General features: G+C 39.3%; 2 protein-coding genes across 11 annotated transcripts in view; one reads left to right on the top strand and one right to left on the bottom strand.

Annotated features, from left to right (window-relative positions):
• Positions 1-5,726, top strand: part of cadpsb (Ca2+-dependent activator protein for secretion b) — a 66,807-nt gene extending 61,081 nt beyond the window's left edge. For all 9 annotated transcript variants that reach the window (XM_076884150.1, XM_076884149.1, XM_076884148.1 and 6 more), the window contains 2 exons: positions 4,081-4,185; positions 4,429-5,726. In XM_076884150.1, the coding sequence (XP_076740265.1) occupies positions 4,081-4,185; positions 4,429-4,605 (282 nt within the window). In that variant the 3' untranslated portion in view covers positions 4,606-5,726. The remainder of the gene's footprint in view (positions 1-4,080; positions 4,186-4,428) is intronic.
• Positions 5,727-8,701: 2,975 nt separating this feature from the next.
• ca16b (carbonic anhydrase XVI b) overlaps positions 8,702-18,594 on the bottom strand; it is a 112,184-nt gene continuing 102,291 nt past the window's right edge. For both annotated transcript variants that reach the window (XM_004548741.6, XM_004548742.6), the window contains 10 exons: positions 17,492-17,664; positions 17,228-17,363; positions 15,411-15,557; positions 14,879-14,972; positions 14,393-14,469; positions 13,108-13,236; positions 12,799-12,945; positions 12,491-12,633; positions 10,793-10,928; positions 8,702-9,921 (listed from right to left, as the gene is read on the bottom strand). In XM_004548741.6, coding sequence (XP_004548798.1) covers positions 9,775-9,921; positions 10,793-10,928; positions 12,491-12,633; positions 12,799-12,945; positions 13,108-13,236; positions 14,393-14,469; positions 14,879-14,972; positions 15,411-15,557; positions 17,228-17,363; positions 17,492-17,664 — 1,329 coding nt within the window. In that variant the 3' untranslated portion in view covers positions 8,702-9,774. The remainder of the gene's footprint in view (positions 9,922-10,792; positions 10,929-12,490; positions 12,634-12,798; positions 12,946-13,107; positions 13,237-14,392; positions 14,470-14,878; positions 14,973-15,410; positions 15,558-17,227; positions 17,364-17,491; positions 17,665-18,594) is intronic.

Below are 18,594 nucleotides of genomic sequence, written 5' to 3'. Positions count from 1 at the left end.
CTAAAGTGCAAATTTATCTTTGTAACACCTTTTAAATAAACATTGCAATTCAAAGCATCCCCCAGGAGAAAGTAAAAAGGGGAATAAAATGAACACAAAATGAAAACATGCTTTGAAAAAAAAAGCTAAAACTGAATAAAAAACAGAGTTCGGGAGTCTAAGGTATTGGGAAACAATGCATGTTTGACTCATTAATACTTTAATAGGCAATTACAGATCGCTTTATCTTTTAATAAAAATGAATTCAATTCATGCTTATTTATGTATCACCAAATCACAGCAGTAGTCAGCACAAGGCTCTTTATATAAAAGTAAAGACCCTACATCGATGTACAAAGAAACCCACTGATCCTCTGCGAGGAAGCACTTGGCGATAGTAGTGGCAAAAAACACAACAATAAAAAAAAAATTATCTTTTAACACAAGCAAACCTCCAGCAGGGCCAGGCTCAGGGAGGGGCAGCCATCTGCTGCGAACAATTGGGGTGAGGGGAAAGAGAAACGAAGGGCAACGAGACATGACAAACAACAAACCGGACAAAGCACAAAAGACTAAGCTTTTTCAAATATAAATATAGTCCTAAAAACAGCACAAACGCCTTCTCCCTTTTCTATTGTTGTTTTTACACAATTGATGAGAACAGATGATGAATGACTTCCACCTGCTCGGACCAGGTTTGCACTTTTATGCTCTGGGGGCATTAATAGATCTACTTTAGCTTTCTATTGTTAGTATTCTGAGGTCCGAGCCATTTTTAGTCAGTTTTATGTAACTCCCACGCTGCTAAACTGCAGCTGAACTTCCACACGGCTGTTTCCATTGCCTCCAGGGATTTGAAACATTAATGAAAGCAACCTAAGAAGAAAACATGATGCAGGTTAAAAAAGTATAAGGTCTAATGAGGGTTCATAAAAAGGCATGACTTGGATGTGAATTGTTGGGAACCAGTGTGTTACAGGGGGAAGAGAGCACTGTCTTACCAAACATAATCCTAATGGGATACATTGACATAAATGTGTCCTCCATGTGTGATTCAAACAACACATAATGCTGTGATGTGTCTGCTTCATGTCATTTAGAACCTGTTTGTAAAGACCTGTGTCTCCACAGGCGTGTGATTGCTTTGTGTGTCTGACAGATTCTCAGTTCTTTCTGTGAGGCAGTGACGTCACGTTTTTATGTCTGACAGACAATGGTTTTCTATTTTTGTGCCAGATGAATATGACTTTTTTTTTTAATCTTCTTTTTTATTTGGAGCCAGGAGTGATGCTGTTGTGAAGTGGGTTTTGCTTTTGTCTTTGAGGTCCACACTGGCTCCCCTGTCTCCGTGTGTCCTTAATTTTTTCTACTGTGGAGCTTTTTACCCCCTTGTGTCCCCCGTGTGGCCCCAGAGTGCCCAACTGAGATCCTAGTCAGCACCGTTGTGTTGAAATTGACTTTTTTTTGTTTTGTTTTGAGCTGTGAGTGTTTCAGTTTTAGCAAGTTCGAAGCCGTCAATGTTTTTTTCTTTTTGATTTGAATGCATTTCCATTCATTCATTTGCATGCATGTGGAAGTCGTTCCTAGACGCTGCATAGGCTCTACTTTATCTCTCTTTCTTACGCTGATTTATTTCAATCCTTTTAATCTCCTGTTTTCTGATTAACTTCATTCCTGCTGCCTCCTCTAGTCAAAAAGTGGCACTTATCTCTAGCGTTGCGTTGCCTTGTTTTATCACATTATGTTGGTTGGCATGATTTTAGAGTCAAATAATCTTCCTGTGTACATCTTCTAGCATGACCCTCCTCAGAGTTCTGCCTCATTTGCACATAGAGCAGTCGTCCTTAGCACGTACTCAGCCACTCACCCACCCACCCACCCGCGAAGTCTGCATGCACTGCACGCTCAACTCGACTGTGAAGTGGACAGGCATCTGCAAGTTCAAACCTTTCAACCATTCACCTAATCCTGATCTCAATAAACCTCAACCTAAAAACTAAAAACACACCAACTAAGCTAACTCCTTCCACCTCTAATTCGGGCCTTGTAAAGCTTCTCTGCGTTCCTGCCTACTCACAAGTTTAAAGTTGACCTTTTTTGGAGGTATGACGCCCGTTTCTATCAAACATGGGTGCTGTTCTCTTGTAACTTTGGTGCAGTCTGGAAAATTGCCACCCCAAGGAAACGAGAGCGAAAAAGGTACAAGAAAACAGCACCGCTGCTCCCTGCCTGCAAACCATTTACTCACTCTCATTCTATTTTTCTTTTGCTAATGTACCCGTGTCAAAACTATAATTTCAATTCCCCATAGTAGTTTTCTATCCACAGTGTAGGGCATTTCAAACGCAGCACCGCGTTTCCACTTGAATAAATTATAAATAAAGGCTTAGTAATTGCCTTCAGTAATTGATGGGCCATGCAGCTGCTACAAAATATCGACTTGAACATTTTTTAGAAGTTGAAAAGGTAATTGCAGTTCAAGACAGATACATTTTTCAATGCGTTATGACTTCCCTCTTTTTAATTAATTCCTTCAAGTCGCTGTAATATCAGTGCACTCAGGGAAATTCCATAAACTTGCTCCTTCCATCTCTTCGTAGCGCTATAAATGCAGTTTCCTTGTGTAAAAGGTAAACGTGTGTCTGTTTGTGTCCTTGAGTGTGTTGGGATCACTAAATGAAATTCAAGCAGTTTCCATTTACTTTAGTAAACATTACATAGAATTTAATTTGATTCCATCTGTTGGTTTAGTGCGAAGTGTCGTTGGGGGATTTGACACCAAAGAAGCTCTTCTGTTTTTTGTGTGTCTTATTGACCACTGGGATAAGCTTATAAGTCCGTTGTTTAGTAAAATGACCCGAGTGCATATTTCTATGACAGGGAACCTATTTTGCTCATTTCAAAATGATATTTTAATTCTTGGATATTGTTACTGTAGCTTTTCATGGTTTACTGCTCAGAATAATCATCTTCTGTTGTTTAATGGCCCTTGGTGGAGCCGCTCAATTCACCCACTGTCTAAAAACAAGCTGTCTTGGCTCCCTTTACCCTCCCTTGAAGCCAGTTTTCTTCTGATTGGTTGCCCCTCACAGACATAAGGTGGGTAGAGACTCTGTGCTCACAGCCACATCTGTGTCTGAGACGACCAAATTGACTATATCTCCTCACTTTTAACATCATGACACCGAGTGTTTAGAGCAGTGTGGATCCTGAGTTTTTGGCACACAGCTCAGTAAGGTCTGCTTTTACTTTTAGCTCTTAGTATGACAATAATTGAATATTTCTTATGGATGAAGTCAAAGCAAGGAGACAGTTTATTGCTTCATGTTTTATGCTAAGATAAGTTTTGCACTAACATTGTGCAGTTTCTCTTACTCAGACCTAAAAAGCATGTTAATTATGTTTGAGCTTTTTGATTGTACTTACCTATTGTTAAAGCCAGACTAGCTGTTTCACCGTTCCCATTCGTTGTGCTATCCTACCTAGAGACGTTGCACCAGTTTTGATCTTTTCATCCAAATTAGAGACCCCCAAAAAGTGAGAGAAATGTTTGAGAAATGTAGCAAGTCTAATGTTTTACCATACAGTTTGAAGTTGTCACCACTTCAGTGCACCAGCGTTAACTTCCAAAGTTTAACTTTGATATCGGCTCAGTGATTTATATTTAATGCTGTCCGGAACTCCGAGTTAAAAGCACGCGATGAAGAGATGAGGCGATCTGACATGTAGAAGTTGGAGTATTATATCTTTTAATCTACGATCAAAAGAAACAGTTGAAGCACGTCCATGTTCTGTAGCTTGTAATACTTCTGTGGCTCGTGAGATTTTATTTATTTTGAACATGATTTCCCCTTTTTCGAAAACCTCTTAACTTGCATTATTTGCTCGTTCTGACTCATGCAAGAATGGGTTTCTTGTGAAGTGCGATACAGACTTTGTACTGAGCTTCAATCCGAGTGACTGAATGCTGATATTATTATGAAATGTACATGTTTAGTTCTGGTTTTATACCTGCGTCTTAAAGGTTAGTTTTCTGTCATGGTGTCTTTAGTATGTGTGTGGGTGTGTGTTTTGCTGGAGAGTGTTGTGTTTGTGTTTCAGCAATGGTACACTGCCACCATGAACCTGCTGGGGACCTGGCTCACTGAACGCATGGATCAGCAGCTCCACGTCTACCAGTTAAAAATCCTCATCAGGATTACAAAGGTAAGGTGTTGATAAACTGGAAACTTTTTTTTGTCTACAAATCCTAACTTGGTCTATCTTAGAGCACCGTGGGTTCACATGGATGGGTTTTGGACTCCTGCAGCTTACGTGGTCCTTTAAGATCCAAAAGCTGGCCCATGGTTTCACTATTTCTCTGACTTCCATGTATCTCATGTCAACTTTCTTTTGTAGTAGACACAGCAGGAAGCGTGTCACGTGACATATATATTTGTCTTCATGCAGAAAAAGTACCGGGACTTCCGCCTGCAGGGTGTCCTCGACTCCACCCTGAACAGTAAGATGTACGACACGGTGCGCAACAGGCTGACCATGGAGGAGGCCGCTGCTTCGGTGAGGGAAGGAGGCATGCAAGGCATCTCCATGAAGGACAGCGACGAGGAGGACGAAGAGGACGACTAGACACCGAGACTTCAGCCCCGGCCTCCCTCTAGGACCCTCCCTCACCCCGACCCCCTCCCTTTCACACTTTTGACTTTAGCCTGGTTACCGATGCATGTACCAACTCAGATAGCCACTCTAGGACCTCTTTGTCAGCTCGAAATGCCTATGAAGGAACTATTAACTATAAAAATAGTACTTATACTGAAGAAAATCAAAATAAAAATGTTTTAAAAAAAATAACCATGATTGGCAGTTTAGCTGTGTCATGATAAAGATAGCACCTATCTTGGATTCATTCATTTCTAAATTCATTTCTATGTGTTACTAAGCAATATGGAGAACCATTTGTTTGACAATGTTGAGTGAGATTAATAGGTGTGTCCCTGTCCAATGCAATCCTATATGGCGCTTCTTTGTCGTATTCTACATTCATTAATGGTACATTGTCGTGATGATGAGTGTGTGGACCCTTTTCTTTGTCTCGTCTGTTTTTAAGTGAATGCCAACTGCTTCGAACTGAAAATAAAACCTCTGTATTTGTTTACGGCTGTTACAGATAAACCGTCGTCTACTCACTGTTCTTAACATCGACAGTAAGTCTAGACCTGCATTTTTTATCATGTGTCAATGCTATGTGATCTCATCTCAATTACGAATTAGACATGGTTCAACAGGAATCTTGAACTTCGAGTGGGTATTCTAGAGATGCAATATTCTCATAGCTCCATTTTGATAACTCGGGAGATTCTATTTTTATTTCAACATTAAAAGGCCTTGAAACAGGTTCTATTTTAATTGAGTTGCACTTTTACAAGGAAAAAGAGCAAAAAGAATTTTTTTTATTAAAAAAAAAAAGTTGGTCCGTCTTTGTTCTGTAATTGTGTAGAATGAGATGTCTGGCATTTGTTTGGGTCTCACTGTTGTTTTGTATATATTATATAAATATATATAAATATAAAATGCTGTACATTGCATTCTGAGCCATTGCTGCATGCCCGTGGGTTCCCACCCTCCCCAAATGCTTTCTGTTTTCTGTGTGAATTAGCTGGTGGATTCATTCTTGCTTTTGCCTTATGAAAGCCAACAGTTGTAATATGCAAGAGCTGTGGCCTCTAAATAAAAATTACTGTACATGTGCATCACCTGTCATGTTTCCTAAGATGTACCTGGGACACAACCGTCAACACTGAACACAAAGAGTTCCTGGTGCAAAGTAACAACATTTAGTAGTTTTGAGTATGAGGATATCCGTGATCTTTAGATTCTGTAATATATGTTTTTCCCCTCTGTATTGCAGTTTGTACATTCATACAGGACTAAATTGAGCGTGTGGACTGCTAAAAGTTAATTATGCCTATTTTTTTTCCTAGCACGTATTTATCCATTTTAACCTTTTATATAGTGACAGTTCAGATGGAGAGCAAAACGAAAGAGAGAAAGAGTAGAGAAAAGAGCCCGAGGCGGACTCAAACCCACCCCTAATTTACAATACTTTTAACAGTGCCAATTTCTGCCAAAATAAAGTGCGGCATTAGGGGAAAATGAACCTATGGTGCCATTTCAGCTCATTCGGATTTTCAATTTTATGCCACTTCATATGTCTACTCCACTACATTTCACAGGGAAATATTTCAGTCCACCACATTTATTTCATAGCTCGGGTTACTCGATGTATTAGGATTTTACAGTCATTTCATCATGAGTATAAATATGAATTAGAGGATGTGATAGGTTGACACGGCAGTGTATAAAGATTTAAATGAGCAAATCACTTGCATATATTAACACACAGGATTGTGCGTACTTCTTCCACCACTGTTGTTCGGCGAGAGCGTGACAGCAGGGGGCGACATGGAGAGCAGGTTCCTTATTTTATTTTCCATACTTCATGTAATACAAGGATGCAGTGCACCCAAAGCCAGACTTTATTCAATGCAGAGCAATACAATTTACCTAAATGACAGTATATTATAATATGGTATATAATAGCATCATAGGAATAACTATGATACTGTCATATAAACACGTAATGTGACTGACAAAACCTTTTTTTTTTTTTTTTTTGAATTTTCGTAAGTTACAGATTAGAGTTAATGACCAGCGTAGCTGAAGTGATCCGAGACCAACATATCTGATATCTGATCTAAATCGTCATGGCGGATCTCAGGAGGGCAGCTTCGTTTGTTGGAGTTTTGCTGAGGTGTTTTCACAAAAGTACAATCTGTTACAGGTCCTCTGTACAAACCAAATATTTGTATGAAAATATAAACTTCTATGATCACAAAGGTTACAGATTTTTTTTTTCCTTTTTAAGTAAATGCGTGAAGCTACAGCACTTGTGTTTCAAATGTGAGCAGAGAAAGATGCTGGCATTCACACTCACACACACACCAACACGAGGTGAAAATTTAAAAATGAAAAAAAGTTTCGCTGTGGAGTTTTGATGTTTCTCCAAATGTCAGAGGGGTTTCAATGGATTTAGCAAACTCCCGGGTGGAAAGGAAATAGATGTTATCAGATGAATTTAAAAAATATACATGTTAAAAAAATCAAATTGAATTAAAAAAACAAATAAAATCGATCTCAGAAAACACAACCAAGAGAGGAATGTTAAGGGTTGAAAATGGGTTATAATTACAGTTCCAAACTAACGCAGTAAAGTCCAATAAAATACAATTTACAGTCGGAATTTGAAACCTCGTCACACAAGTCTTTGATCTTGAGCTTGTGGAAGGCGAGTTTGAGGCTAGAAGTGAAACATGCTCAAAGGATAAGTTCACACTTTCCACAGGGGAAATCTGCGAGATTTAACAATATGGATTTCAAATTCTATCTGGTTTAATAGATCTCAGGATAAAACCAATAACATGTTCCAAAGCGGGACCACATCTTTGGTTACAAATAAAGCATCACCTCCCCCCCCCCACAGAAAGATTTCACCTAATTTGACTTTTTTCAGTGTTTGTTTACAATTTTAAATGGAAGTAACATAATTTTTTTTGACACTGATCAACAGCGGGAGAAAAATGACCCATATCAATATGTCTTTATATGAATGTAGATTGAGATCGATTAATTTGCAAACACATTCACCCCTTTTAATAAAATCTAAATAGTCCATCCTTCCGTAAGTTAATCCACTTTGTGATGACAGTACATTGAGCAATTTCAGTCCCATGAAGTCCAAGTCCTAGTTCCATTTTCCTGCAATAACTTCATTACGAACAAAGATAACTATCTAAGATAACTATCCAAAAAAAACCCCAAAAAACAAAACAAAACCCAAAAACATCTGAACAAGGCACTGAATAACATCTTCACCAGGACGCCTGGCGGGGATTCTCCTCTGTGGTAAAATTGGGTAAAACAATGAACTATAAAGCATGAATTTCCTTAATTGAGAGCAATTTCTACTCATTTCCTGCTTCATCTTTTTTATTGTGGCACTCTAATGGAGCAGCCTTGAATGATTCACAGTTTAAAACAGCCTCAGTTTATCCTCTTTTAGCTCCTGTCTCAAAGTCTCTCTGCCTACTTTCTGTGAAGGGCTTCCACAAACCTTATGCTTGTAAGGCTCACCTCCACATCTCAAGCTCAGGCATGCACCATATTTTATTTTATTTTGATCTATCTATATATATATCTCTCTCTCTCTCTCTATCTCTCTATCTATATCTCTATCTCTCTCTCATATATATATATATATATATATATATATATATATATATATATATATATATATATATATATATATATATATATATATATATATATATATATATATATATATATATATATATATATATATGTGTGTAGAGAGAGAGAGAGAGAGAGAGAGAGAGAGAGAGAGAGAGAGAGAGAGAGAGAGTCCAGATTAAGTCTTGAAAAACTGGCAGTTTCCTCACATCAGCTTGGCAGGATTATAAAGGACAACAAAACTGCAGTATCTTTATCCACAAAACTGATGTGCACATATCCTCAAATGACTCAACCCAACCAACTTCTACATGCTGCCAAAGATCCCTCTGTGAATGTGGCCTTGAAGTCCTTGAACGTTTGTGCAGAAAAATGTGGGATTTGGATTTTTAAATGTTGAAGACTAATCCGCTGCCAGTTGTTTTCACTTTGACGTGAATTTTATTTATTCATTTATTCAATTTTGGTGTTGATCAGCGTCAAAAATAAATTCTCGTTACATCCACTGCATTGCAAAAACACATGGAGAAAAAAAATGTAGAGCAATTACATTTTGTTGGTACAGATGTTTAACAGCTGAGCTTGGACCACTTGGGTTAGAAAAGCTCAAAGAAATGCTGGAAAAAAAGAAAAAAAAAGAAAGAAAGAAAGAAAAGAAAAACACAGCTGGAGATTTGTAGGCAATACATGACAAGCTACAGATCTCCATTTATTTAAAAAAAAGAAAAAAAAAGTAAGTTTACACCAAGGCAGGTGGACAAATAAGGAAAAAACAAAACAAAAAAAACAATCATTGGCTGGCTATTAGGGATATAATATTTATAGATATATTTATATATATTACAAAACAATTTAACAATATAACAATATAAATCCCTGTAAAAAGCAATAAATGTTCACATTAGATGTAACACACTTTAACAAAATAAGCCATAGGTACATTTTACAAGACAGCAGTGAGATACTGGGGAAATAATATATAGGCAGGTGTGAGTCTCTCACGAGATAAAAAGCTTCACCCCTGTGGAGCGGAGCCTCAAAACAGTTAGTCTGACTGAAGTGATAAAGTGACATAATTCATGCTTGTAAAATGAAGTGAAGTTTTGTTCCGAGACAATCAGGAAGCGGATCGCTTCAGCGCATCCCGGCCTTCGTGCCTCGCGTTTGTCTCAGCGCGGTCCAAGATCCGAGTTTCCTCGCGATGCCAGGATTTAATGATGTCATACTTTTGCTCACTGGATTTTAGGCAGTAACACTGATAGTATAGTGCAAACTGGACAGAGCTGCTTATTCCTCGTGTCAAATTAAAACAGGTGCAAACGCTCAGCAGGATAACATTTAAGACAAGAAATAAAGGACAAAAACATAAATATCAAAAAACTTTTATCAGTATAAAAAGTAATAAGGTTATTCATTTTAATCAATAGTCTGGCAAAAAGGCCTCAGAAATGTTCTCGGATTTTTACAAATTAAGTGCCTGTAAGAATGTCCTCAGACGAGCGACTCCATGCTCTCTGCGGGGTCCGACTCGTCTGCGATCACCACCGCCCCATTAGTGTCCATGTGCATGGGGCTCAGGCCACACTCTCGGTTACTGACCAGGCTGAGCATGGCTTTGTAAAGGTACTGGTACTGCTCCTGTGCACACAAACACAAAAATAGGCACCAAGTTCACTCTAAAGATCACTTAATTTTTTTAATATAATCACAAGCATGTCTCTAGGTACCACCATCAAAGGACGTTTCTGTTACAAACAGATGAATGAAAGTAACTTTTGCAGTGAGTCACCTAAAAAGTAGAAACATCCAGTTCGCCAGCCTTTTTGCCCAAATGATCCATTTATGAATTCTCACCACATACCATAGAAAGCTTTAAAAAAAATTATACTAGATGGTGAACACCATGAGGCATTTAGCAGCTAAAGCCAAAGACATTTTGTCAGGAATTGGTGAAGAAAACAGAGCTTAAGGAAAACTGGACAAAGCCAAGAATACTAATGGAGCTCCATCTCTGCTGAATGAAAAGTGTGCTTGATGTGAAGACACCTGGCAATTTGTGTATCTGCCAGCCTGTTTTTCTACCTGCTGTTGACAAGAAAATAATCAATGCAGCAGTAAATGCAGCTTAAGGCAGTATTAATTGACTTTCTGGCCACTTGGGGGCAGCAGAACAAGCTGTAAACGCAACAATGTCAATCGCAAGCTAATGAAGTTGATATGCAAAAGGTGTTAGCAACCCAATCCAAATCTATTTATACTTCCGGCAGATACAGAGCAACATTTAGCATTAATTCAGAGGCCCATTCGGAGCAGATACTCGTTTTTAGTTGGGTTTTATGGAAAATGGTGACAGTAGACTACACAGTAAAGCACTGTGCAAGCAGACAATCCACTTCAACTTCAAAGGTGTTTGACATGCTTGTTAAAGGAAAAAAAAAATGATAAAAATATTTGACAATTGTAACACAAAATTTTAGGCACTCGATGTTTTACCACAGTGTGAACTTACTATGTCAGTGAAGACTCCTGGCCTCATGAGATTGATCATCTTAGCCACCTGATAGATGTCGACAACACCCTCGTTCTCCAGCTGCTGGGACAGCGTGGTGAGGGCACAGAGCATTCCTGCTGACACTGCTCCATACCTGAGAGGAGATACCCAGAATCAGCTCTGCTGGCTGTTTTCCTATTTTTGTGTTATCGCCTTAATGACTGCATATGTAGGGCTAATTTCTTGTATGTCGCTTTATAGCTTGAATACAGCTACTACAAATAAGCTGCTGACGTTATGCATAGTCACTGCTGGTTTCTGGACTACTGTTTTGGTTTTGTTTGTTTTTTTAAACCGCAAACACTACACGTTCGTTCTGCAGCAACTTATCAAGTAAAATGTTGCCAGGCCTAAAAGTAAACTTTGCTTTCTTATTTATTCAACTCTAATTGGGACAAAATGAACATCATGTTCTATTAAGGAAGACTTGAATGTAGCGCTTGTGACCACAAACTCATACCAAAGGGTTAATTAGGCATGGCAAAATTATTAAGTGTCATAAATTGTTATTTTTGCCCTGCACATGCATACTAGTCAAAGACATCGGAAAGGTTCTTCCTCCCTCCCCCAAAGTTAACGGTTTCACTTTGCCATGTCCCTTTCACATTGAATAGTTCCTTGTGCTTATATCACTCTTAAACTGAGGTTAGATCATTGTGATCTTCATTGTGTGCTCTAAAGACTGACATGTCACAACACAGTATCACTCAAGGTTATCGGACACTGAGAGAAAGGGCTGTCAGCGAGTACACTTGAATCACAATGCCTCGGCAGTCTCTGCACTAGAATCCAGTTGAACTGCATAATGTTTGAACATTACCAGTTAAGAGTCATGCATGCAGTTGCATATAGAAAGCACTGATGGAGGTCACAACTACATTTGCCACCACTGTAAATAACTGAATAAGTAAAAGTGAGAAAAACGTCAAATTAATTAATATAAAATAAAAGGTACAGTGCCAATTTAAAGGCAAAGTTGTAAGCAAATTAAATTAATTGGGCAGTAAGATGTGTTTCCCACTGACCTCTAATACTACTGGGTGTCTTTCTGCAAGACTCACAACAAGTTAATTTATAAAGAAAAAAAAATCATCACTGCACTGAATCAAAGAAAGCAAAAACCTGGCTGCATACAGCTTCCCTTGTCAGTCATAAGCATCCCATCATGTTCACACCTAGTATATAAATGAGTGGGGGAACACTGGGGCTGTTTTTTTGCTCTTTGACAACTACAGGGAGCAAACAGATTTATTTTTCATTGTGAGGACATTGTGCAATGAGAACTATTCTGATAGGCGCTGCTGTTACCAACAGCAGCTAAGTATTTGTACAGACGTCTGGAGGAAAGACATCAGCTGGGAACATGGAAAACGTTTTGGTTGCCTGGTTACTAAAAACACTTCTGGCGTTTTGGTTTATCCTCCAAGTGCACACACTTAAGGATTTTTCAAAGCCCAAGCCATGGAAAGCACTCCATCTGTATCCCACTCGTGAAGACCCTACAATGTCACCACATCTACCAAAAATTAAGTTAACATCTGAGGAGACCTTCCCTTCTGAACTCTTCACATTTAGATTAACTTAACTTGAACCTTAACCCAAAGATTATTTAGTCTTTTCTCATCACAAAAGCCATAAAGGTAAATATAAACATACTCATCATGCACAATAGTGGGGCCATCTCGAGTCATGGCTTCCTCCTTGATGACACTAATGAGCTCGAAGGTGCTGCTGAGAGGGGCATCAGGGTTTGGCCATTTAGGGCACTGGAAATGCCTCACCTCCAGAACGTAATCGTCCTGTTGGAGAAGAAGAGCGCACACCCATGACATGTTTAATTAGGATTCTACACATTACAGCATTTCCCCACTGAAATAAAATGTAATAAAGATGATGAACTCCTGACGTGATGCGTCATGTAATAATAACCCAACACTGATGTAATGAGGCAGAGGAGCAGCTACCTGTGTGGCCTCTAGAATGAAGTCATGGATGATGATCTGCTCCTCGTTGGAGAGGCACAGTCTGTCCTTACTGATGAGTGTGACAGTGAAGGCGATGCAGTTCATGGCCTCTTCGCGACTCGGCCAGTAAACAAATTCATCCTCAGCCTGCAGGGAAACCATGAAAGAAACCTGGTATTTACTTTTTCACTAATGATTCATTTTCATTCTAAATGTTCACGTACAAACGGCGCACGTCCATCAGAAACTGCGGGACAGACAAATAAGAAACTTCAGAGAAAAATTGTATATTCTTCCTCCATTACTTACCAGGCCGTGGTTGTCGGGCAACATGACAATAATTTGAGCGTTATGGTCCCAAATCATTCTCCAGAAGTCTGTGGTGGTATGAGGCAAAGGATGCTGGGTAATGATGAACTCATTGCTCCTGTAGTAGCCCTGAAATGACAGACAGTGAGCTTTTAGTTTTTCTCAAGGCCACAGCACTCATGCATATGAAATATTTCCCACACTAAAAAAAAAACCTTAAACGTAGTTAGGTCCATAATTTGTGGAAAAAGTAATTTTGCCTCTGTACACCACCACAGGTGATTTTAAATCAAACAACTGAAATGTGAATGAAATGCAGATTTGAGTTCAGTTGAAATTAAATTTCGAATTAAATGTTTAAGAATTCCAGGCATTTTAATACAAGAGATCCAAAATTTAGTAAAGAATTGACTGACGACCACATTTCATGTCCAGGTGAAGCTTTGTAATTTCACGACAAATGAAGAAGACATAACATCTGAAGCAGATTCAATGTAGTTTTGCAGTTTTTCCTTGTAATTTGAAATAAACAATCAGGAGACGCTTTCATGAATGTAAATACAGAGGGTTTACGACATGGTGCAAACCACTGGTTACGCTCAGGAACGAGAAGAGCAGATCAGACTTTGTCGGGAAACATTTAAAAGAACTCTGAAACAAAGACTTCAGACCGATGAACCGAGACTAATGTACCAGCATGATGACGAGACAGGAATACGGAGAAGGAGAGAAACAAGCATGACACGTCATCTGTCAAACAGGGTGGAGGCAATGTTAATGGCATGGGCATGTATGGCTGGAAATGGAACTCAGTCCCTAGTTCTTATTGATGATGTGACTGCTGACAGAAGCAGCAGGATGAAATGTGACATGTTTAGGGCTATACTCTGCTCAGATTCAGCCAAATTCTGCAGAACCGATCACATAGTAAAGACAATGTGGTGGTTTTGTGAGGTAGAACTATAAAATTCATGTCTCTGCTCAACAAATTATGGACCTACTTGTAACCTCCACATCACAATCACCATCATTGTCATTTAAATATAGATCGCTCTTTCAGAACTAGCCAGGGACACAGCTACAAACTAGTCTATAGCTCTAACTCTGGTTCATTTATAGCTATTTTCTCAGACACTCAGCACTGTCCCCGTCAAACAATTGCAAGACAGGAAACATCAGTCAATAAAATTCTTCAAAAAAAGACCACCCCAAAACACAAAAAACCCCACAATGACAAAGAGTAAACAAACAAAAAAAAAATCTCTCAGGAGCTATCACACTGTACCATTATGTAGGATGCATTAATGTAATCTGTTCCTTTCATGCCAGGCAGAGTGGCGAGTCCAACCCTTGCTCGCTCCGCTGTTGAGAAGCAGAGATAGAAAAACACATTTTGAATCAGAACCCCGGCCTCTGTAATATTGCACTGACTGATAATGCACACATTTATTACCAGTCCCGACTGTTGCTATAGCAACAAGGACCTCCTTTTCCATCATCAGGGTTTCACCAAGGCATGGAAAGATTAACTTATAGGACTACGGCAACCGATTTTAATGTTGGAAATATGAATAAAGAGAGGCTGCAAAATCTGCCATAAGCAAATCTGAGTCCAATTCTCATTTCCTTTCATTTACAAAATTAACCAACACAAGATTGATACGATTCGTGGAAGATTATTTAAACACGTTCTTGCCGAGAGCTTGTTCGACATGACCTTGGTTCGCCGAAGCCTCGGCTCCATGTCAAGTATGCTGTTGTAAATACTCACAGGGAACCACTGAGGAATTGCGGTTCTTTTCCTTGTTGCAGTCTTTGTGGGCGCTGAAGCACTCCACAAAGCGTGTGTTGCACTGAGTCAGCAGCTGGCGAGAGAGAAGGCAAAATTAGATTTTAGTCCGGAGAGTCGCTGTAAATTAAAATCAAACATAAAAACTAAGATATAATACTGTTTAAACCCCAAAATTAACAGCAAGTCTTTCACATTAATAACAAGCATGTGAATCTCAGGAGGAAGTGACATTATGTGGGAGCAATTAGTTTGTCTCTCCTGATGTTGAAAGAGCAGGAGCTTAATGAAACATTCATCAAGCTTTGCATAAGGCGGCAGGGGTGACAGACATGACTTTATTAGCATCAACATCAGAGACGCTCTCAATTTATTTCTGTCTGCGAGTGGAAAGCCGCCTGCGTGTTGCTAACAAGCTTCTGAGTCAAAGACCACCTCAAATGCAGCTGATGGAGCCACTGCTGACGCAGACAGCTCGTCTAACGCGACTAGTTAGACTTGCGCGCTTACTAACCCTGAACTGCTTCTCCAGCCGTGTGCGGCCTGTTGAGTTGGGTGTAAGGACGCTGTTGACATAGCTGTGAAGCTGCCAGGCGGGCACCTCCGTCTCTCTGCTCAGGATAGCCTCCATTAAAGCATCGTGGATGAAAACATACTGCTCCTGGTGGGAGACAAAAGGTATAGAGCATTCAGAAATGTTTCAATGTATCTTTATATTTTGCTTCCAAGGAGCCAGATTCTTTTAAAGTAGTCTCCAGCAATATCTCTCCAGGCTTTTTGAAGGTGTTTCAAAGTTTTTATTTTGACAACGCTCTCTTTTCGCTCATTTTCAGTCCAGTCGTTATACCTAAACAGTCTCACAGGAATTTTTTGTTTTGTTTGTTAAGTCACTTGACACTGACCTACGAATCATTCAAACATAAAAAGGCACCAAACTCAAAGGATGAATCAGTGATGTGTCAACACATAAAAGACAACGCAGCAAAGAACTGATTTTAAATTGTATCTTTAGGCACTTTGCTACTGGTAACCTGCTGCAAAAGCACAAAATTTGTTCCCATTTGTTTTGTTGAATATGTGAAAAAAGCCAGAGACAACAGGCACAAAATAGTGTTTTCCCTCCAACCAGATGATTCCCAAAGAGCTTTAAAAAAAAAAAAACAGAGGAAGATGGACATGTGGAGAACAAAGGAGCCATTCTTACCAGAAAAAGCTGATGTATCCCAAATTACGTAAGAACTAGACTTCATCCAGTTATAGCCACCAAGCCGATTTACTTTTATTGACAAAAAGTGAGTTTATTAATTAAAATGCTTATTTAAAATGATTGTTAGGAAAAAAACATTATTATTATTATACATTTTTAATTCCAAGTACTCTTCCATGCCAAGTTTTAGCATTGTTTACTGAAGATAAAAATCAGACATCTACAGACATTATAAAAACAATATATTTAATTAAAATATAAATGATTAGATCATAAATATTGGATTCTGCAGAGTAACTAGTAGAGTCAGTCAAAAGAAATAAAAAAAGAAAACAAAACATTTAATCTGAATTTGTCCGATTCCCCTTTAAAAGTTGCTTCCTGGAAATCTTTCACTGCAGACGTCAAACTGACAGCAGGCAGAAACCTCTCTGTCAAACTGAACCTTTCACGGTGAGGATCATCAGTGCTGATCAGAGCTGGGTCTGCCGCTATGAGCCCGATACCAAAAGGCAGTTTTCAGTTTGAAGAGTTTGCAGGTCAGGAGCGTGACCAGGAGTCTGCTTTTTGTTGGACATTCTCAGGGTTGTATGCCGTGAGGTGGGTCAGCCTGTCATTGTGGACTTCTAATGTAACATCCAAATCTTTGACAGTGAAATCAAAACTACAATACCTGCCTCTAACATTTAGTGAGGGTATTAAGATAAAATATGTAATATCTGGTTAAATTAACTGTTTTTTCCAAGGTAAACTGGTACTAAAAAGCTTACATGAAACCGTGGAAGAGACAACAACATCACATTTCCTGACAGTTGTCTGTGAACTGATCTCATAGAGAAGATAGCAGGAATATAAATGGATAGGGGCAGCAGGTAACTATGACCAATCATCCCATAGTTAAAAAAATGACTAAAGTGCTGCCAGAGGACAGCCAGTATGGACTCATTCTGGTCTCACCACATCACATTTTGCTCTGCGTGTTGCATTGAAACTGCAGGAAGCGTGACCTTTACCTGAGCTTAGAGTATCAAAGTGAACAGCTTTCATAACTCCCTATCCATCTTTAATCAGAGATGACCTTTAGAGACATTTCCCAGAGTAACTGATTATTTAGTGCTTCTTACCTCAGTCTGGACTAGGTAGTTGCGTTGTGTGCGGATATGTTTGAGAAAATCCAGGACGCTGACTGTGCTTTTGTCCTTGATTTGTTGCAGCATGCTGTCAATGACAATGTATGTTCCGGTGCGCCCCACGCCTGCACTGAAGAGCAGAGTGACAAGCAATATAAGCAAACCCGTACAGGAAGCTTTTGGCCAGGTCAGCAAATATGAGCCTAATGCTAATAAGTAACACTCATCTAGCCCAGGAGCTAAGTAATAATGATGTACCTGCAGTGCACCAGGACAGGGCCCATGTCTGCAGCACGAGCTGCAGACGAGCGGTTGATGAAGGTGAGGACAGGAAGGGTGTACTCCGGTACTCCCATGTCAGGCCACTGAGTGTAGTGATACTGGACCACAATGCGCTCATTTAGTTTCCCTTTCGGGTTCCCCTTCTGCCCCTGAAAGACATCAGAAACAACATTTCTGAGCACGGAACAAAATAGTCGGGAGATAAACAGCATAGCATTTGAAATCTCCCACTCAGCATTTCTAAACAGAAAAAAATAAAAAAATAAATAAAAATAAAGCCTTTATTTGTTCTTTACAACATTATAATGCGTGTCCTAGCGTAAGCATGTACAAAAAACTCTGGATCTCCCCGTGGTTACCCATGAACTGTGTACGGCTGGCTACTGAAAGAAAAATGGGTGATGAATGAATAGAAAAACTCGCACCGTTCACCTTTACACAAGGACATCCTGTGACTGCTCTGTGCTGTTTGGGTCCACATAATCCCTTAGAGGGTAGGGATACTACAAATCAATATTTCTCAGTGATTGCTTTTATTCTGTCCTGACGCAAATTTGGCACGGCCTCCGTTCACAGGACATGAGGGCTCACTAATGGTTTGATGAATATGACATTTTACTCTGTAACCTGCCCACAATCACTTAAAGTTCTATCCCCACAACAAAAACAAGTTCTAATATTAAGAATAGTTGTTACTAAATATTCGTTTCCAGGAAATGACTGGTGCAAGGTAGTCACTATGGTTACTGAATGTCTGGGGGTGGGGACCATACCAAAATGAATGATAATGAAAGCTGCGTTAAGATTTAACAGTCAGAGAGAGAGAACATGTTGGATAAATGTGACCTGATAAATCTGATTACCCTTATAAATCTGTCCTGATTTCATTTTTTGGGAAGGTTTTTAATTATAATCCACAAACCCCCGCGCCCCCCTCCAAAAAAAACATGACGCATCTCATGTTACACATGGATACAACCTTGGCTTGATCCGTTGATCTGTTCAGTGTAATCAGATGTTTCCCACTAATTCCAAATTGGAACAATATTAATAATTTTCAGAGTACACAAAAATTCTCT

Source organism: Maylandia zebra, linkage group LG5, assembly GCF_041146795.1.
Source record: "Maylandia zebra isolate NMK-2024a linkage group LG5, Mzebra_GT3a, whole genome shotgun sequence".
Classification (NCBI taxonomy): Eukaryota; Metazoa; Chordata; class Actinopteri; order Cichliformes; family Cichlidae; genus Maylandia; species Maylandia zebra.
The sequence above is the reverse complement of the archived record's forward strand: the minus strand, read 5'-3'. Positions and strand labels throughout refer to the sequence as shown.